This window comes from Callithrix jacchus, chromosome 14 (assembly GCF_049354715.1).
Source record: "Callithrix jacchus isolate 240 chromosome 14, calJac240_pri, whole genome shotgun sequence".
In the NCBI taxonomy this organism is placed as follows: domain Eukaryota; kingdom Metazoa; phylum Chordata; class Mammalia; order Primates; family Cebidae; genus Callithrix; species Callithrix jacchus.
The window spans coordinates 60768863-60786215 of NC_133515.1; the positions used below are offsets into that span (position 1 = coordinate 60768863).

General features: G+C 38.2%; 1 protein-coding gene and 1 pseudogene across 4 annotated transcripts in view; one reads left to right on the plus strand and one right to left on the minus strand.

Moving 5' to 3' along the window:
- Nucleotides 1–17353, plus strand: part of ASB3 (ankyrin repeat and SOCS box containing 3) — a 109182-nt gene that overhangs the window by 30841 nt on the left and 60988 nt on the right. For all 4 annotated transcript variants that reach the window (NM_001205041.2, XM_017963974.4, XM_008980670.5 and 1 more), the window contains 2 exon segments: nt 1153–1361; nt 15044–15202. In NM_001205041.2, the coding sequence (NP_001191970.2) occupies nt 1166–1361; nt 15044–15202 (355 nt within the window). In that variant the 5' untranslated portion in view covers nt 1153–1165.
- LOC108588236 (glycolipid transfer protein pseudogene) lies at nt 6122–8510 on the minus strand (annotated as a pseudogene).

Genomic DNA, 17353 nt, shown 5'->3' on the forward strand with positions numbered 1-17353 from the left:
ACATGGTTGCTAACCCGCCTTTTTTTTGAAAAATTTTGAATATGCAGAAAAGTTAGATTAAAAGAGTATAGTGACCAGTACCTTTCATCTAGATCCAGTAATTTGCATTTTGCACAGTTGCTTTACTTCCTTTTTTTCTCTATACTTTTAAATGAAAAATATTTGAAGCACGTTGCATGTGTTAGGATATTTTACTGCCACATACTCTATATGTGTCTTATAAGAATAAGGACATTCATCCTAGAACAAGTTCCCTAAAAAAAAAAAAAAAAAGAATAAAGATATAATAACTGTGATACTATTATCACATCTAAGAAAAAAACAATGATTTGTCATCAAATATGTATTCCATATCTAAACTGCTTCATAGTCACTAGCAAGAAATTATGTCTTTGAGAGAGTCACATGAGAGCTAAACTGGTCTCTGACTGCAGGGGAACTTGAAGTGAGTATTGGAGAGAGATGATGATGAGGCCAAGAATTCTGTAAATAAATTGTGGGATATGTAGGAAAGCAGGACTCATCCCTTTATGGTATTCTCTGTTTAAATATGCTCAGTCAGTGAGACTATTTGGTCAAGCATGGAGAGCCTGCTTGACAAAATAGTCTCACTATTGATCTTTCTTCTGGAAAGGACCAGCAAGTATAGGAAGACTAGAATGACACCTATCTTGTACTGCTTTTCTGGCCTTTTTGGGTTCAGTTGTTTCCTATAGAGGGCTATATATTGAAAGTGAGCATTGCCAGTAGTTGAATGGCCATCTCTGCATAATGTAGTATACACTGGGGATTAACTAGAGGTGCTTTCATTAATGGAGCACCAAAGAGTACATTGTAGTGGGATATGAACAGGAGCTGAAGCCTGCTGGAAATTGCTGCTCAAACATTTCCAGAGACGGAAAGATAGAACACTTAGAAGTCCCTTAATGTTTTTAGTAGGAACAGTTCAAGGAATTCTAATCTGCCAAACAGAGGAACTTCCTTGTTTAGGCACCAACAGAGACTGTGGCATGGCAGTTACTTTCTGTATTGTGGGCCATTCTTCAGTAGTCATGTGAGAGATGCTAGACAGGCCAACCATGATCTGCTTGTCTCTAGGAGTGAAGTGTTATTTCATTGACTATAGTATTATTCTTCTACCTTGTTTTGTAGACTGGTCAAAGAAATGGATTTTACAGAAGCTTACGCGGACACGTGTTCTACAGTTGGTCTTGCTGCCAGGGAAGGCAATGTAAAAGTCTTAAGGAAACTGCTCAGAAAGGGCCGAAGTGTCGACGTCGCTGATAACAGGGGATGGATGCCGATTCATGAAGCAGCTTATCACAACTCTGTAGAATGTTTGCAGATGTTAATTAATGCAGGTAAAGTAAATTCAAGGTATGGAGGCTTTGCCTACCAAGCTGGATTAATAAAGCATAAAAAAAGATAATATATGACTTATTAACAGTAGTATTTGATTCCCTTTCTATAGTCATAAAATAACTGCCTGAATTTATTTATTATGGATGGTAAGATTGCCTGCCTTGGATTCAATTAGTATAATATTCTAGTTGGGCATCTTATATGGAAGTGCCTCTGTCTGGCTTCTTTTTATTGACTGAGCTAGGTGATATGGGAGTAGTAGTCTGCTGTTTGAATTTAAATATTTGATATTTCCTGGTCATGATTATTCTTTGTTCCTTTACCAGACAGAAGGAATAGTTGCACTGATATTGAGGATATGTTTTGATTGAATTAGTCTTTTTTATTTTTAAACAATTTTTAATACTTTTTGGAATTTTACAGATACTTTGCATGAGACAAGATGCCTGCCTTCCTGAGGCTTTTTCTTGTCAGGGGAAATAGGTGACAAATATCTAAACAAACAAGATACATTTTAAAAGGTGAAAGTGTAATGGGGAAAATCAAACAAAGTAGAGATAATAAATGGGATAGAGAATAATGTGTGCTATTAATAATAATGTCATTGCACATCTCTTTACATCTCTGCATTCAGTGACTTCATGCTTGGGATCAGCTATGGTAGGAATATTTACACCGCAGAAATAAGCCAGTGCTACAAACCAGTGCTATAAACTGGGCATTCTTCTCCTGGACAGCTAGTTGTTAAATGTTAACCAGCACACTACTGAGTGAAGGGCATCGACTAAAGGCAAGATTCTGATATTTAGTAGAGAGGGGGTAGGAAGAAAACAGGTGGTGATTGAGCATTGCTTTGTAGTAGTCATTGTGGCACATGCTTAATTTATCTTAGTTAATATATATAAAAGTGCTGTTAGAGGCAGCACTTTTTATTGGGGAAAAGACCAAGGCTCAGAGAAGTTGACTTGTAAAAGGTTACATAATAAACTGGGGTATTTGATTTGAACCCATTTCTCTGACTCTAAAGCCCCTTTTTTCCCCTCTCATACCATGCTTCTAACATTTAATTGAATTAAACATTTCTAGCATTCAGTTAATTTAAACTAAAGGCACAAGAATACTCTGCATTGTAACACTCAGCAAACCATTTACATTTCATTGATGGGGAAATGCAGACCGTCTTCCCTGCATGCTTATCACCAGGTATAGCTGCTTAAAATGTAGACTTCTGGATCCATAGCTCATCAGAACTGCTAATTTGTTACCTCCTGGACCGGAAAGGAAATAATCTTTACATTGTTTTTGGTACTGGTAGGTGGTTTTTTTTTTCCTTTTTTTTTCTTTCTTTCTTTTTTTTAAATCTTAATAGATAAGAGATGGTAAGGCTAAACTCTCTAAATCATAATGAAGGAAATTTGTCATGATTGTTTTTAAAGTCATATGTTCAAGTGTCTGTTGTCTGTTACAGTCGAATGTTTGAAGGTACTGGAAAAATAGATGTTATTCCTCTAATTTCAAATGCTTAAGATATGTTTTCAGAATCTGTTTGAAGTGAGCTATAAAGCTTGAGTTCCCAAACTATTTGTAGTAACAAATAAAGTCATGAGTTTGAATATCCTTTTCTAGTCAAAAAGTTCATTTCCAATATACTGTTACATCTCTTCTTCATATAGGAATAATGTAGTTATGTTACAGATTTTTTTCCTTTATCTGCTGGGTAAAGTTAGGTATGCTTTTGACTAAAGGCATTTGAAATGGCTGTTTAAATTCATCTCTACAGTTGTCCCTTGGTATCCACAGGTAATTGGTTCCAAAATGCCCATGGACACCAAAATTCATAGATTCTCAAGTTCTGCATTCTGCCCTGAAGATAGGAAAATGTGCTATATGCAGATACAAAAAGTCAGCCCACTATTTGTGGGTTCCTCATCCCACAAATGCTTTATCTTCCATCCCCTTGGTTGAATCTGCGGATACAAAACCTGTGGCTACAGAGGCCTGACTATATTTTCTTTTTATCTGAGATGAAGTCTTGCTCTGTCACCCAGGCTGGAGAGCAGTGGTGTGATCTCAGCTCACTGCAACCTCTACCTCCCAGGTTCAAGCGATTCTCCTACCTCAGCCTCCCAAGTAGCTGGGATTACAGGTGTATACCACCAATGCCTGGCTATTTTTTTTTTTTTTTTTTTTTTGTATTTTTAGTAGAGACAGGGTTTCACCATTTTGGCAGGTCTCAAACTCCTGACCTCAAGTGATCCATCCACTTTGGCCTCCCAAAGTGCTAGGGTTGTAGGTGTGAGCCACTGTGTCTGGTCCCAACTGTATCTTCTTTTAGAAGTTTTAATTATCAGTTTCATCATTAATGACCATCCTTTTTTGAGCTTGATGTTTTTGGAGGATAAGTTAGCTGTACATGCGAATAGTTGATATAAATGGTCAAATTAAGCCTTTTTACTGTATTTTTTATTAGAATTCACCATCATGAAGTAAACTTTGGATACATCTAATTTTTTTTTTGTGGTATGTACACAGGGATTAGAGTAGAAGTAGGAAGCTAGGAAGTAGAGTTTGCAGAGGGTGGGAAGCAGCCATGTGAATTTTAGGAGATGGAGTGACATGTTTGGGCTTATTCTTCCATGAGTTTAATTTTTTTCTGTAGTATTTTTAGAGTTGAAACTAATGTCCAAAACTTTATTAGATTTGCTTATGTGATTCACTAACTAGAAAAGTCAGATTAGAATGGGGCAGTAGGGACACATAGGTTATTGGTTGCTTTAAAAATTATCCTATATACTCGTCTGGTTCCCTCACCTTTTGTAAACTAGCTAAAATCTATACTTTATTCAGAGCCCCTACCTTTTTATAAAGATTGTAATTTAATCTCTGGATGATTTTAGTTCTGAAACATTGACCAGTGAGGAATGATAGTTGATCTCTTTTTGTAAATCATTGACCTAGTGTAAAACTATGTATGAGGAAGTATTTTTAAATGAGGATAAAGTACAAATGTTTTTGGTCTTGAAGAGTGAAGACCAGACCATTGAGCCTCTTGTGCTCAGTGATAAGAGCACCATTCTTAGGTTGGTTGCAGTTAACTTGATACTATGGGTTAATCCCAAAAGTTTCAAAAGCAAGTTTGACATTTCTGTCTTTTAACTTGCCATATCTGTGTTTTATATGATTCATAATTTTCTTGCTCCTTGTGGTTCAACTGGTATATATAAAGTGTCTTTTTTTTTTTTTGAGACAGGATCTTGCTCCATCACCCAGGTTGGAGTGTAGTGGCATGAACATGGCTTGTTGTAGCCTCGACCTCCTGGGCTCAAGTGATCCTTTTGCCTCAACCTCCTATGTAGCTGGGACCACAGGTGTGTGCCACCATGCCTGCCTAAGGTTTTGAGAGCTGGGGGTCTCGCTTTGTTGCCCAGGATGGTCTGAAACGCTTGGCTCAATTGACCCTCCTGTCTTGGCTTCCCAAAGTTTTGGGATTACAGGTGTGATATACCAATTTTTTTTTTTTTGTGGCATAGGGTCTCCCTCTGTCTTCCAGGCTGGAGTGAAGTGGTATGGTCTTGGCTTACTGCAGCCTCCGTCTCCCAGGTTCAAGTGATTCTCCAACCTCAGTCTCCCAAGTAGCTGGGATTATAGGCGCCCATCACCAGGCCAGGCTAATTTTTGTATTTGTAGTAGAGATGGGGTTTTACCATGTTGGCCAAGATGGTCTTGATCTCTTCATCTCATGATCTGCCCACCTCGGCCTTCCAAAGTGCTGGGATTACAGGCGTGAGCCCCTGCTCCTGGCTGGTTTGTCTAATATTAATACACTGACAGAGATTCCTAAAAGGTAATTAGTACACCAAATTATGAAGGTATGTAGGCCTACACAAATAAAATGAAAATACCTAAACTGGTTCGAAGAGTTTTACTTCACTGTCTCTTCAGTTTAGATTTGGAATCCATTCTGAGTACCATACATAGTCTTCTGACTAAAGTTGGAAAAGAACATTCAAGTGTGGTGTAGATTACATGAAGTTTAATATGCATACATATTTTTGTATTTCTTAAATATTTCATTTTAGTTTTCTGTTTAACATATTAGCACAAATAACAAATTTGCTTGTCTTCTCTCCTGTAGTGGAGGTTGAGTGTAATGGGTGTTGAGATTTTATGAAGCTTGTCATCCTGGAGGGCAGTCATGATCTTCACTGGCAATTAACCATGCCATTCAATAATAAGTCATTTGCTAACTAAAAGTCACTTAAAATCTTATCATTATTAAGCATATAGCTAACAAATTTATTTGACTAGTAAATGATCTAGCTCATAGTATTTTTTATTAGTTAATGTTAATAAGAAAATTTGCACTAATACTGGGTACAGTAACTGATGCTGAAGTTCCTTAGACAAATATATCGTTGTACCATAGTGATTAAGAGTTATGGTCAGATGGACCTGGATTCTGTTGACTCTGCCATCTTATTGGTGTGACTTTGGGCAGGTCTTTTAACCTCTAAGTGGTTTAATTTTTTCCTCTGTTAGACAGAAATATTCCATTGTTCCAGCTCAGGCCAGAAACTCTGGGTCATCATTAATTCCTTTTTCTCATATTTCTCATCTAGTCAGTCAACAAATTAGTTTGTATACGTGTATGTCTATATTTGTGTGTATGAATACACACGCACATAATCAGATCACTTCTGACTATTATTAAGAACTTTGTCAGAGCCACATCTCTTGTCTAGGTTGCTATAATAGCATCTTTTTTTTTTTTAATTCCAAAATAGATTTATTTATTAAGGATTATTTAGTTTCTACATAAAGATCACCAATTGTTCCTCATTGGGTTTTTTTTTAAAACACACATCAATTCTTTTGGGGTTGCTTTGTTTGCCCCAGCACTTTAAAAAATACAGCTCTTTTTAGCGCCAGGAAGAACAGTTAAGGTTAAGGCAGTGAGGCGTTTTCTTGGGTCTTAGAAGCTGAAGGGTTCATCTCTCCCCGTCAAGAGAGTACATACAGTAGGTAGTTTCTTAGGTTGAAAATGTGTCCCTGAAGGAAATAACTCTGCAGAAGAATGCAAACCTAGCAACCTATGGTCAATTGTTTGTGCCCTATAGCTTAGAAAGAAACGCCTCTTGGTCATTAAGGGCTTGCTGGTTGGTTTCACCTGTAAAAACAAACAAACAAAACCTGTCTAGCAAAAGACAGTCAGAAAGAGCAGGGTTTATAACGGTGCTGTGAGGCTGGGCCGTGCAAAGTATATGAGAATACACATCAGTTTGCTTTTTTTAAAAAAAACCCTCATAGGGACCCTGCATAATTTCAAATCAAACTCTTCATAGTACTTAAAATAACCAAAATAGCAATACAGCGAGAGCCTCATATAAGGTCACGTGCTTTTTTTTTTTTTTTTTTGAGACGGAGTTTCACTCCTGTTGCCCAGGCTGGAGTGCAGTGGCGAGATCTTGGCTATGACAATGTCCGCCTCCCAGATTCAAGCAATTCTCCTGCCTCAGCCTCCCAAGAAGCTGGGATTACAGGTGTGTGCCACCATACCTGGCTAATTTTGTATTTTTAGTAAAGACAGGTTTCACCATGTTGGTCAGGCTAGTCTCGAACTCTGACCTCAAGTGATCCACCCGCCTTTTTTTTTGTTTTTTTTTTTTTTTGAGGAGTTTCGCTCTTGTTGCCCAGGCTGGAGTGCAATGGTACAACTTCGGTTCACTGCAACCTCTACCTCCCGGGTTCAAGCAATTCTCCTGCCTCAGCCTCCCAAGTAGCAGGAACCACAGGCATGCACCACCACGCCCGGCTAATTTTTTGTATTTTTAGTAGAGACAGGGTTTTACCATGTTAGTCAGGCTGGTCTCAAACTCCATACCTCAGGTGATCCGCCCGCCTCTGCCTCCCAAAGTGCTGGGATTACAGGCTGGAGCCACCACACCCGGCCATCATGTGCTTATTTTTAAAGTGAGGTGGGTCACATCACTCCCCCAGAGTTGTGTTCCTCATTGGCGACAAAACTAAACCAAAAAACCCTAGGACTTGATTCATTAGAAGCGTTAATCGATTTTCACCACGCTGAACTGAAGGCACAAGTCAGTCTGTGCTGTCGTGAAATTTCAAGGAGATTTGGAAGTAAGATCGTTATTTACGGGTCCTTTAGAATAGACCAAAACAAAAAAAGACTTTTAAAAAATGAGGGCTGCTCCTGCAGACTCTGGCAGGACGCTGGGCTGCTCTGGGGGACACAGGCCAGGGGCAGCCGCCGACTTGATTCACAGTGATTCTGGTTTGCCTGTTTCTCCGTGTGGCCTCAAGGCGGGGGTGTGCCCAGCGGTGGGCATGACTACCCCTTGTAGTTAAGCTCCGCATTCATCTGGGTGTACATCTCATAGATGACATCGATGGTGGCCGTGTAGTTGACTAGGAAGAGGCGGATCTTCTCCAGGCCCTCCTACTCTGTCACATTCTGCCCCTTGGAGAGTGCTTTCAGGAAGTCGGACTTATAGGGGGCTGCATACAGCGCTGCCTGGAAGATCTTCTCTGCACGATCCAGCCGTGGTACTTCTTGAGGGCCATCTCATAGGCCTTGGTGGCGTTGACACGGATGAGGTTGGGGTGGTTCTCGTTCCGCTCCCCGTCGCAGATGCTCTGAAGGAAGACCTGGATGAAACGGAGGCCCCTTTTCAGCCACATCAGCGCCAGTGTGGCCCCAACTTTGGGCCACTCTGCTCCATACATTTCTTTCTCCACCTCCAGGATGTTCTGCAGGGTCCGGAACTTGGCTGGGTTGGTGTCATACACCGCTTTGATTTTCGTGATGTTGCCGCTTATGTCTGCCTTAATGGGAGTAAACACTGGGGACCCAAGGCAATCGAAGAAGGGCGGCAGGTGGGACACCGCCTCGAGGAAGGGCCCGGTCTCGATCTGCTTGTCCGCCGGTAGCGGCTTCAGCAGGTGTTCGGCCAGCAGCGCCATTTCGGGGTCGAGGCCCGCGGTGATGCCCCAGCCGGCGCTGCGGGCGTCCACGCCGCCCCCCGGTCCGCCGCCGTCAGCGCCGGGGCCGTCACAGCCTCCTGCCGCAGGCTCCGGGGACGCCAGCGTCACCACTTCCGCCTGCGCTGCGCCCCAGTAGCCGAGCGCTCAATAGCATCTTAACAGATATTCTCTATCTGCCATTCCTCCCTCTGCATCCCGTGACAAGCCACCCCCAATATATTAGAAGGATCCTTTTAAAATACATCAGACCAAGTCACTCTTCTGCTCAAAACTGTATAATATCTCCCCACTTCATTCTGAGTGAAAACACTCTTGCGAAGTATTTCATAGTCGAAATGTAAAGTAATTTATGTAACCATTTTCCTATTGATAGACATTTGTTTATTTTCTAAAGTTTTGCTGTTATAACTAGTGATTCAGTGAACATCTTTATGTATATATCTTTGTGCTGTACACATGGTTGAGCATTTCTGTAGGATACAGTTTTAGAAGTGCAATTACTGGTTTAATTAGTTAGAGTTTTCTGGAGAAATAGAACCAGTAGAATGTATATAAATAGACAAGAGAGGATTTACTATGGGAATTGGCTAATGTGATTATGGGAGCTGAACCAGGGGAAGTGATGGTATAACACTCAGTCTGAGGCCATAGGACTGGGAACTGGGGTGGATGTGGGAGGCCACTGGTATAAGTCCTGGAGTTTGAAGTCCTGATGATCAGAATCTCCAGTTTCCAAGGGCAGAAGGACATACATGTCCTAGCTCAAAAGAGAATGAATTGTCCCTCTGCCTTTTTTTTCTTTTAGGTCCTTAAAGGATTAGATGATGGCCACTCACATTGGTGAGGGCAGATCTTACTTATTCAGTCTAGTGATTCAGATGGTAATGTCTTCCTGAAACATCTTCATGGATACACCCAGAAATAATGTTTTAGCAGCTATATGGGCATTCCTTAACCCAGTCAAGTTGACATGTAAAATTAACCATTGCATATGCCAAGTTAAAATATTGATACTGCTGAATTGTATGCTGTGTTAATCAGGATTCTTTCAATAGTGAGGGAAAGCAACCTAGTTAGTACTAGCTTAAACAAAGAAAGGGGATATAGTACCTCAAGTAAATGTAAGTCTGAATGATAGATCTATCTCTTCAGATATTGCTAGATTCTACTATTAGAAAGATGTCATTAGGCAGGCAGGATTTCCCTTTGGAAGTTCTAGACTTACCTTATCTTTATTTTTTTAATTAAAAAAATTTTTTTAAAGAGATGGAGTCTCACTCTTGTCGGAGCTGGAGTGCAGTGGTGTGATCATGGCTCTCTGCAGCCTCCAACTCCTGGGTCAAGTGATCCTCCCACCTCAGCCTCCTGAATAACTGGGTCTACAGACACATGCCATCACATCAAGCTAATTTTTTTTATGTTTTGTAGAGATGGGGGTTCTTGCTATGTTGTCCGGGTTGGCCTTGAACTCCTGGCCTCAAGTGATACTCCTTCCTTGGCTTCCTAAAGTGCTGGGATTATAGGCGTGAGCCACTGCATTAGACCTTGCCCTGTTTTTAAAGAGCTCTTTATGTATTCTGGATGTTAATCTTTTGCTGTTACATGTGTTTCGAATATTTTCTCGTTGTCACTTTTCTTATGGTGTCTACTTTCTTTGTAATGCCTTTCAACCTTTGTAATGCCTCTTCACTGACTTCTTCCCTGCATCTTGTGAGCAGTATGAAGTCTCTCCTGAGAGTTATCTGAGAAGTCTGCACATAATAAAATTCTTTGTATTGTGGAAATTATTTTATATCTAATCTTTTTTTAGAATTCCTAAATAAAACATAGTAAGAGGATATCAATTGTGTAAATGGCGTGGCAATACAATCTTGACATTTATTACACTTGTGATTGGCATGTAGTAAATTTGTCATCAGATTCTGGCTCAGCTGTTGAGAAAGGTTCTGTTCTTAATACTTAACCTGTCTCCTCTGCTGAAAACCTTGAGGTTTTACTTTCCCTGTTAGAGTTTTCAGAAAACAAAAATAACAGTCTACCACCCATCACTACCACTTTTATATGAAGTAATAAGCAACTTTATTATTTATAAGTAAAAAGACAGTGTGTCAGCATACAGGAAAGGGAACATCACACACACCAGGGCCTGTGGGTCAGGGGTTGGGGCCTAGGGGAGGAGGGACTAGCATTAGGACAAATACCTAATGTAGATGACAGGGTGATGGATATAGCCAACCATCATGGCATGTGTATACCTATGTAGCAAACCTGCATGTTCTGCACATGTACCCTAGAACTTAGAGTACAAAAAAAAAAAAAAGAGAGAGACTGTGTTGGCAAACATAGGGTGTGGTTTCAGTGGCAGAGTGTTTGGGCCAGCTCTTGTCATTGCTACACAGATGTCAGTGGCTGGCATTGGTTCAGCTGAGGTAGCTCTAATTCTCCAAGTACTGCCAGGGAAGAACTCACAAGTTGTGAAAGACCTGAAGTACTCATTGTATTTGTCCATTAAGAAAGTCTTTAATACCCATACCACTTAAAGTTTCAGTAAGTAGATGAGAAGGAGAAACCACTTTGCCTTTCTTTGAGGGTAAAGAGAGATTAAAGCATTAAAAACAGTGAATACAATGAGCCTTTTTTTTTTTCCCCAGAAGCTCACCTGTAGAGAAGGGAAGAGAGTGAGAAGGTGGTGGTTGATGGTCCAGTACAAGGTAGATAAGATCCCTTTGCTAAAACTCCTATATCAGCTTAAGGAAAGCAGTTTATCTTTGGAACTTTGAAAACTAATTTATAGTGGGTGCTGAAAACTTTTTAAAAATGATGCTTTGGAGACTTTACCAAATTTTTAACAATTTTGACAGTACTTAAATTGCATATCTACCTGCATTTGTATTTTATAAAAATTCAAACTATTTAGGTAATTCTTTTGAACCCTGTTCAGAGTTGGTCCAGCTAAATTATCGTTGTTTCACTGTTGAGGAACCTGAGCCTCAGAGAATTTTAAGTAATTGGCCCAAAGTGTAACCCTTATTATTTCTGGCAGAGTCGAAATTGCAGCCTAAATCTAACTTCAGATGTTACCTCCTGGTCCAATGATTTTAAAGTTAGCTTAATATCTTTTTTTTGTCATGCAGTCTCCAACTCCTGGGTAAAATATTTCAAGATCTCAAGTTAGTAGTAAATTGACTTCAGTATTTCTCACCTGTGTGAGAAGTGCCTTTTATTTTCATTACTTCATAGAAGATTTTGTTTCCTTTTCCTAAGACGAGTGTGTATGCAAGTCACTAAGGATGGCTTGCACTCAAGAAGTGGGAATTAAGCTGTCCTTCCTTGATGGAGGAGTCTTTGCATAAATTATTTGGAATTCTTCTTTATGGAAGATTTATCTCTTCTCTCCCATTAATTTATATATTCAGTGATTTATATCTACATGGACTCATTGGTACTTACTTTATGCCTGTACTTTAGGTTACAATCCAATCCAGTGTGATTTATTTTGTTGCTCTAATTGTTTTGGTCATAGGATGCCCTTTCAGAGAGGCTCCTGTGTCTCTTTTGTATGCCCCATTTTTTGTTTTTTGAGCACTTTTTATTTTTTGGACCTACAGTGTACTCCACACTCTTTGTATATTTCCTACCTCACCCTTTTCATAAGAGCTCTGGTTTCTTTTATGGGAGAATGATATTGAAAACCAAGATCAGAGGCTGGGTGCAGTGGCTCACACCTGTAATCCCAGCACTTTGGGAAGCTGAAGTGGATGGATTACCTGAGGCCGGGAGTTTGAGACCAGCCTGGCCAACATGGTGAAAACCCATTTCTACTGAAAATACAAAAAATTCCCTGGCATAATGGCGCCTGTAATTCCAGTTACTTGGGAGGCTGAGGCAGGAGAATCTATTGAACCCGGGAGGTGGAGGTGGAGGTTGCAGTGAGCCAAGATCCCACCACTGCACTCCAGCTTGGGCATTCCAGCTTGAGTTGGAGTGAAACTCCAACTCAAAAAATAAAAATAAAAAGAAAACCAAGATCTGAGGAATGGGTGTGCTTGTGCTTGTTGCTACTGGACTGTCACTGATTTTAAGCCCTTTCAGCAGAAAGATCTAGAAAATATATTTATCTATTATAATCCAAATATATATACATCTATAATTATTTCTGTGTATAGCCATCTGTCTCTATATTAAGCTAAACGTGAATTCATACTGATGTCTGGACTCTAATCTAGAACCACATGGTTCATTGTAGCTTTCCCTGTTTCCTTATCTGTAACCTTCCTCTCCAACAGTAAGAAACCTGGCTCCCAGCTCTGCCATCTGTTGATTTATTTGTTTGCTCTTAGTATTCATGCGGAGTAGTTTCAGAATTGTTAATCTCTACTCCTAGAAACAGCTTTACCAACTAGACTGCAGTGTTTATGTGCAGTTCGTTTTGCCTTTGTCTTACAGTTTTCAGTTATAGCATCATTTATCAAAGTTATGTAGGCCAGCATCTTTTTTCTCTACCTCTCAGTGTGGTTATGACATATATTTGTAATCTAATTAGATTCTTTTCTGACAGTCTGCATTCTGTCCTAGGATCCCCCTTCCTTTTATCACCTGGTTGATTTTTTTTTAATTGCATACATTAAGGTTCACTCTTTCTGCTGTAAGGCATAATATTGAAATGGCCAGGATTAAACTTTATCTCTTTTTTTTCTTCGTAAGTGGAAGAGAACATCTAAGTTTCTTGGCTTCCATAATATAACACTGGGCTAGGTACTGTTTAGTGATCATCTTTCTTAGTCTCTCATTGCTTCTGTTGGTTCCTTTCCCTGTTGGGTACCTTCCTTTCTGCATTTGTACCAGGATCATATTACATTACTTTTTCTAACTTTAAGACATGGTTTAATATATAGTAAATCTACGCACGCTTCAATGCTTGTCTTGATCATTTTTCTAAATTCTTTGTTACTCTTACCTGCCCTATTGATAGATATAGGAGACAGCCAGATGCCACCCAGGTCATTGTGCACAGGGGTTTGCCTAAACATGCCCACAGTGAAGAGTTCCGTCCCTTAACACATGCACAGAAAGGGAAATAAATCAATGTGGAGTGGCTCAGAATAAGGTCTCACCTGCACACTGGAAGAATGGCATGAAGCCACTGGGAATTCACGTTTTAAGCAGTAGGGAGGAGCCTGGCCTCTTCAGCTCATGTGTGGTGGCCTGATATTCTGTCTGTGAGATTGAAACCTGTTGGCAGGACCCCCTTTTTTTTGCTGAGAGCTTTCTTTTAGTAAACTCCTCTCTCCTCACCTTTCAGTGTGTCCACATGCCTAATTTTTCCTGGTGGTGACATAAAAACCTGGATTTTAGCTGAACTAAGGAGCAAAAACTCCTGCATCACTACCCTAGATTTACCAGCTTGGGTTACTTTATCAAGTATAAAACCAGCAAACAGCTCTATTAGCATTTTTATAGGAATTGTATTAAATTTGTTAATTATTTTGGGAAGAATCAACATCTTTATAGTATTGAAATTTCCCATTTAGAAGCCAATCTACCTATGTCAATTATCTATATATATCTTTGTATTCCTAGTTTTCCATGTCATTTATAGTCATAAAACTGTCAGGTTAATATATGAAATAAGGGTCATGTCTGACTAGTCTCTGACTAATCTTAATAAACTACTTTGAATAATAACTTCTGACTAATGTATGAAATGCTATTTCAGTAATGTGCCCTTTTAAAATATGACTACCCTATCCTGCCATTTAGTTGTTCATCTGCAAAGTTTGAGACTATTTTCTTTGAATATATGTACTTACAAGCTGTTATTTGGATATTATGGCTTGATCTACTTATTCATCAGTGAGTTGCAATTAGAAGAATTACTTAAAATAGATGACTAGTTTGGAGCATTCGTTTCAATTCTGACACTTCAAGAAAATGTTTTAAAAGTTTTTTTTGGTTTTCTATTTAGTTTTTTCTAACTCTCAGAAATGTCTTCATCATTCACCTTAGAGCCCATCCTTCTATAATGGGCATAGCATTTATTGTATAAATGTTATTTGTATAATTTAAGTGTTACCAGAACTTTGAGGTTTTCATAACAATACATTACAGGAATTTTAACTTAATTCCTTATTATATGTCACTGTTTGTTTGTGTTGAAGTGTGTTTTATTCTTTTAGAACTGCAGTTTTCATTAACTATTAAACCATAGCCTTAAGTTAGAAAAGGAGTATTTAAAACTGCCTCATGGCATTAGTTGAGTACAAAGAAGTAATGCTGTAGATCAGACTGTTTGCCTTACAGAAATTAAAAAAAAAATTGATTAATATTTCAGTAAATCCTGTTTAAGCAAATCTTTAGTGCTGCATCCTCCTGAGATAGTGCTTTTGTGTTGCCTTTCAATTTCTGCCACCCTTCTTCCCTTGCTCACCAAAAATTAGAGGAGAGAAAATGAGAGTAAGTGGGCAGGATTTATGTATTAAAAATACCAAAGAGCTGTTCACATCGGGATCCCTGTAGAACTTTTTCTTGATTTTCTAGAGTATTAAACAGTGAAACCTGTCATTTATAAATTACTTACATTTTAATAGCCCATTAAATTCCTCTTGGAATCTTTACTTTTTAAAACCAGGAAATAGAAGTGGTATCTTCTAGTTGATGGGCTTTTATTATTCTTCCATAGATTCATCTGAAAACTACATTAAGATGAAGACTTTTGAAGGTTTCTGTGCCTTACATCTCGCTGCAAGTCAAGGACATTGGAAAATCGTACAGATTCTTTTAGAAGCGGGGGCAGATCCTAATGCAACTACTTTAGAAGAAACCACACCATTGTTTTTAGGTAAGTATGCTGCTTGTGGTACAGATGTAATTTTTCATTTTCTTTTTTTTTGTTAAACTAAGCTTAATTTTTTCTACAGCTTTTGTACTTATAATATGTTCTTTTGGCAACTGTTATACCACTACTTCTTTGATTTTGAAACTGAAAAGTTATTTTTAAAGGTTTTGCTCTTGTTTTCTATTCTTGGGTGGCAGCTTCTGGGACTTTGTTTATTTAAAGTTGCAAAATCTGTTTTGAATTGTAGGCACCATCATTGTTCTCAGTGTAGTTCTGAAGACCAGATTATCACTTAAATTGTAGCAATAGTTGCAAGGTTACCTGTGAGTGCTTTATGTTTGCTTTTGCCTTTTCTTAGCATTAAAAAATTAAGAAGCATTTATGGAAGAAATCACCAGCTAATCCTTTAATGCCGATTAATGTGTTGCCTGTATGGATCACTGTTCAGACCTCTTCTATTAAAGACTTTTTAATTCCTTAAGGATGACAGCCAAATCCTAAATGGCTTTCTTCCAATAACTGTCTTTTTTCTTCTCCTCCTCCTTTCTTCTATTTGATCCTATTTGTCTTCAGGGACATTGTGTCCCATAAAGTTTAGTGGAACATGAGAAAATTGAGTCAATGAAGCATTTGGAATATAATCAGTGCAGCTGGACTTTAGTTTTGATCCTGCCACATGTAATTTGTTATTTATTTATTTACTGTATGCTTCAGTGACCTCACTTACAAAATCAGAGTAATAGTACCTCTCTAGTCTTTGTTATTGGGCTGAGAATAAAATTAGTTGTCTGTGAAAGTACTTTTTTCTTGTGGACTTAATATTATTAAAATTAAAAAAAAATGCTTAGTAACAGAATATCAAATTGGGTAAAACAATTAAAATTTATATATAGTAAAATTCACTCTTTTTAGTATAAGAGTTCTATGAGTTTTGATATATTCATAAAATTCTGTAATGACAACAATCAAGATACAGAACCATTCCCTCACTTCTCAAAATTCCATCATGCTGCCAATTTTTCATCAGTATTTTCCTCCCTCCTCCAACCTTGACCCCTGACAGCAGCTGATCTGCTCCTATCCCTGTAGTTTACATTTCACAGAAATGACATATATATATATATACACACACACATATATATGATTAATATATACCATATAGCCTTTGAGACTGGTTTTTTTAAGGTCGCATGATACTTTTGAGATTCATCCATATTGTTGCATATATCAATAATCCATTCCTTTTTGTTGCTGAATCGTATTCTATTAAATAGATGTAATACAGATCATTCATTCATCAGTTGCATATTTAAGTTGTTTTCAGTGTTTAGTGGTTATGAATAAATACATTATAAATATTTTTGCAGATAGGTTTTATATCAATGTAAGTATTTCTTTTGGGTTAATACTTAGGATTGGTATGACATATGGTAAATATATGTTTAACTTTGGAAAACAAGTTGGAAGTTTTTTTCTACCAATTTGCCTTTCCTTCAGTAATGTTTGAAACTTTGAGTTGCTGCATATCCTTGCCAACATTTGCTATTGCCAGCTCTTTCTTTTTCTCCGTTATATTTTAGTAATTCTGATAGGGTTTAGTAGTATCTCACTGTGGTTTTTGTTTAGATTTTCCTAAGTGCTGATGATGTTGAGCGTCTATTCATATCATTATTTTACATCTTTCCTTCCCCTACCTTTTTTTGTATTTAGACATTTTATTTTGAAGTAATTTCAGACTTACAGAAATGATCAATAACAGTACAAAGGTTTCCTCATATACTTTTTGCCCAAATTTTCTTCTTTTGCCATGTTTGTCATTTAATTTCCTTCTTTGTATTTTTTCATCCCTTTGTGATTAAGTGGTAGACATCATGCCCCTTTAGTTCTACTTTAGTGTAAACTCCTAAAAGCAACAAAATTCTAACTACCATATGATGATCATAATCAGAAAGTTAATAGTATTAATTAGTCTACAGCCCTCATTCAATTTTTTCATCAATGTCTTTTATGGCAAAAGAAAAAAAAGATTTTGGTCCATGATGAACCCAAGATCACTTGTTATATTTAGTTGTCATGTCTCTTTAGCCTCCTTTAATTTGGAACGGTTTTTCAGTTTTTTGTGATTTTAACTTTTTTAAGAGTTCTGGTCATTGA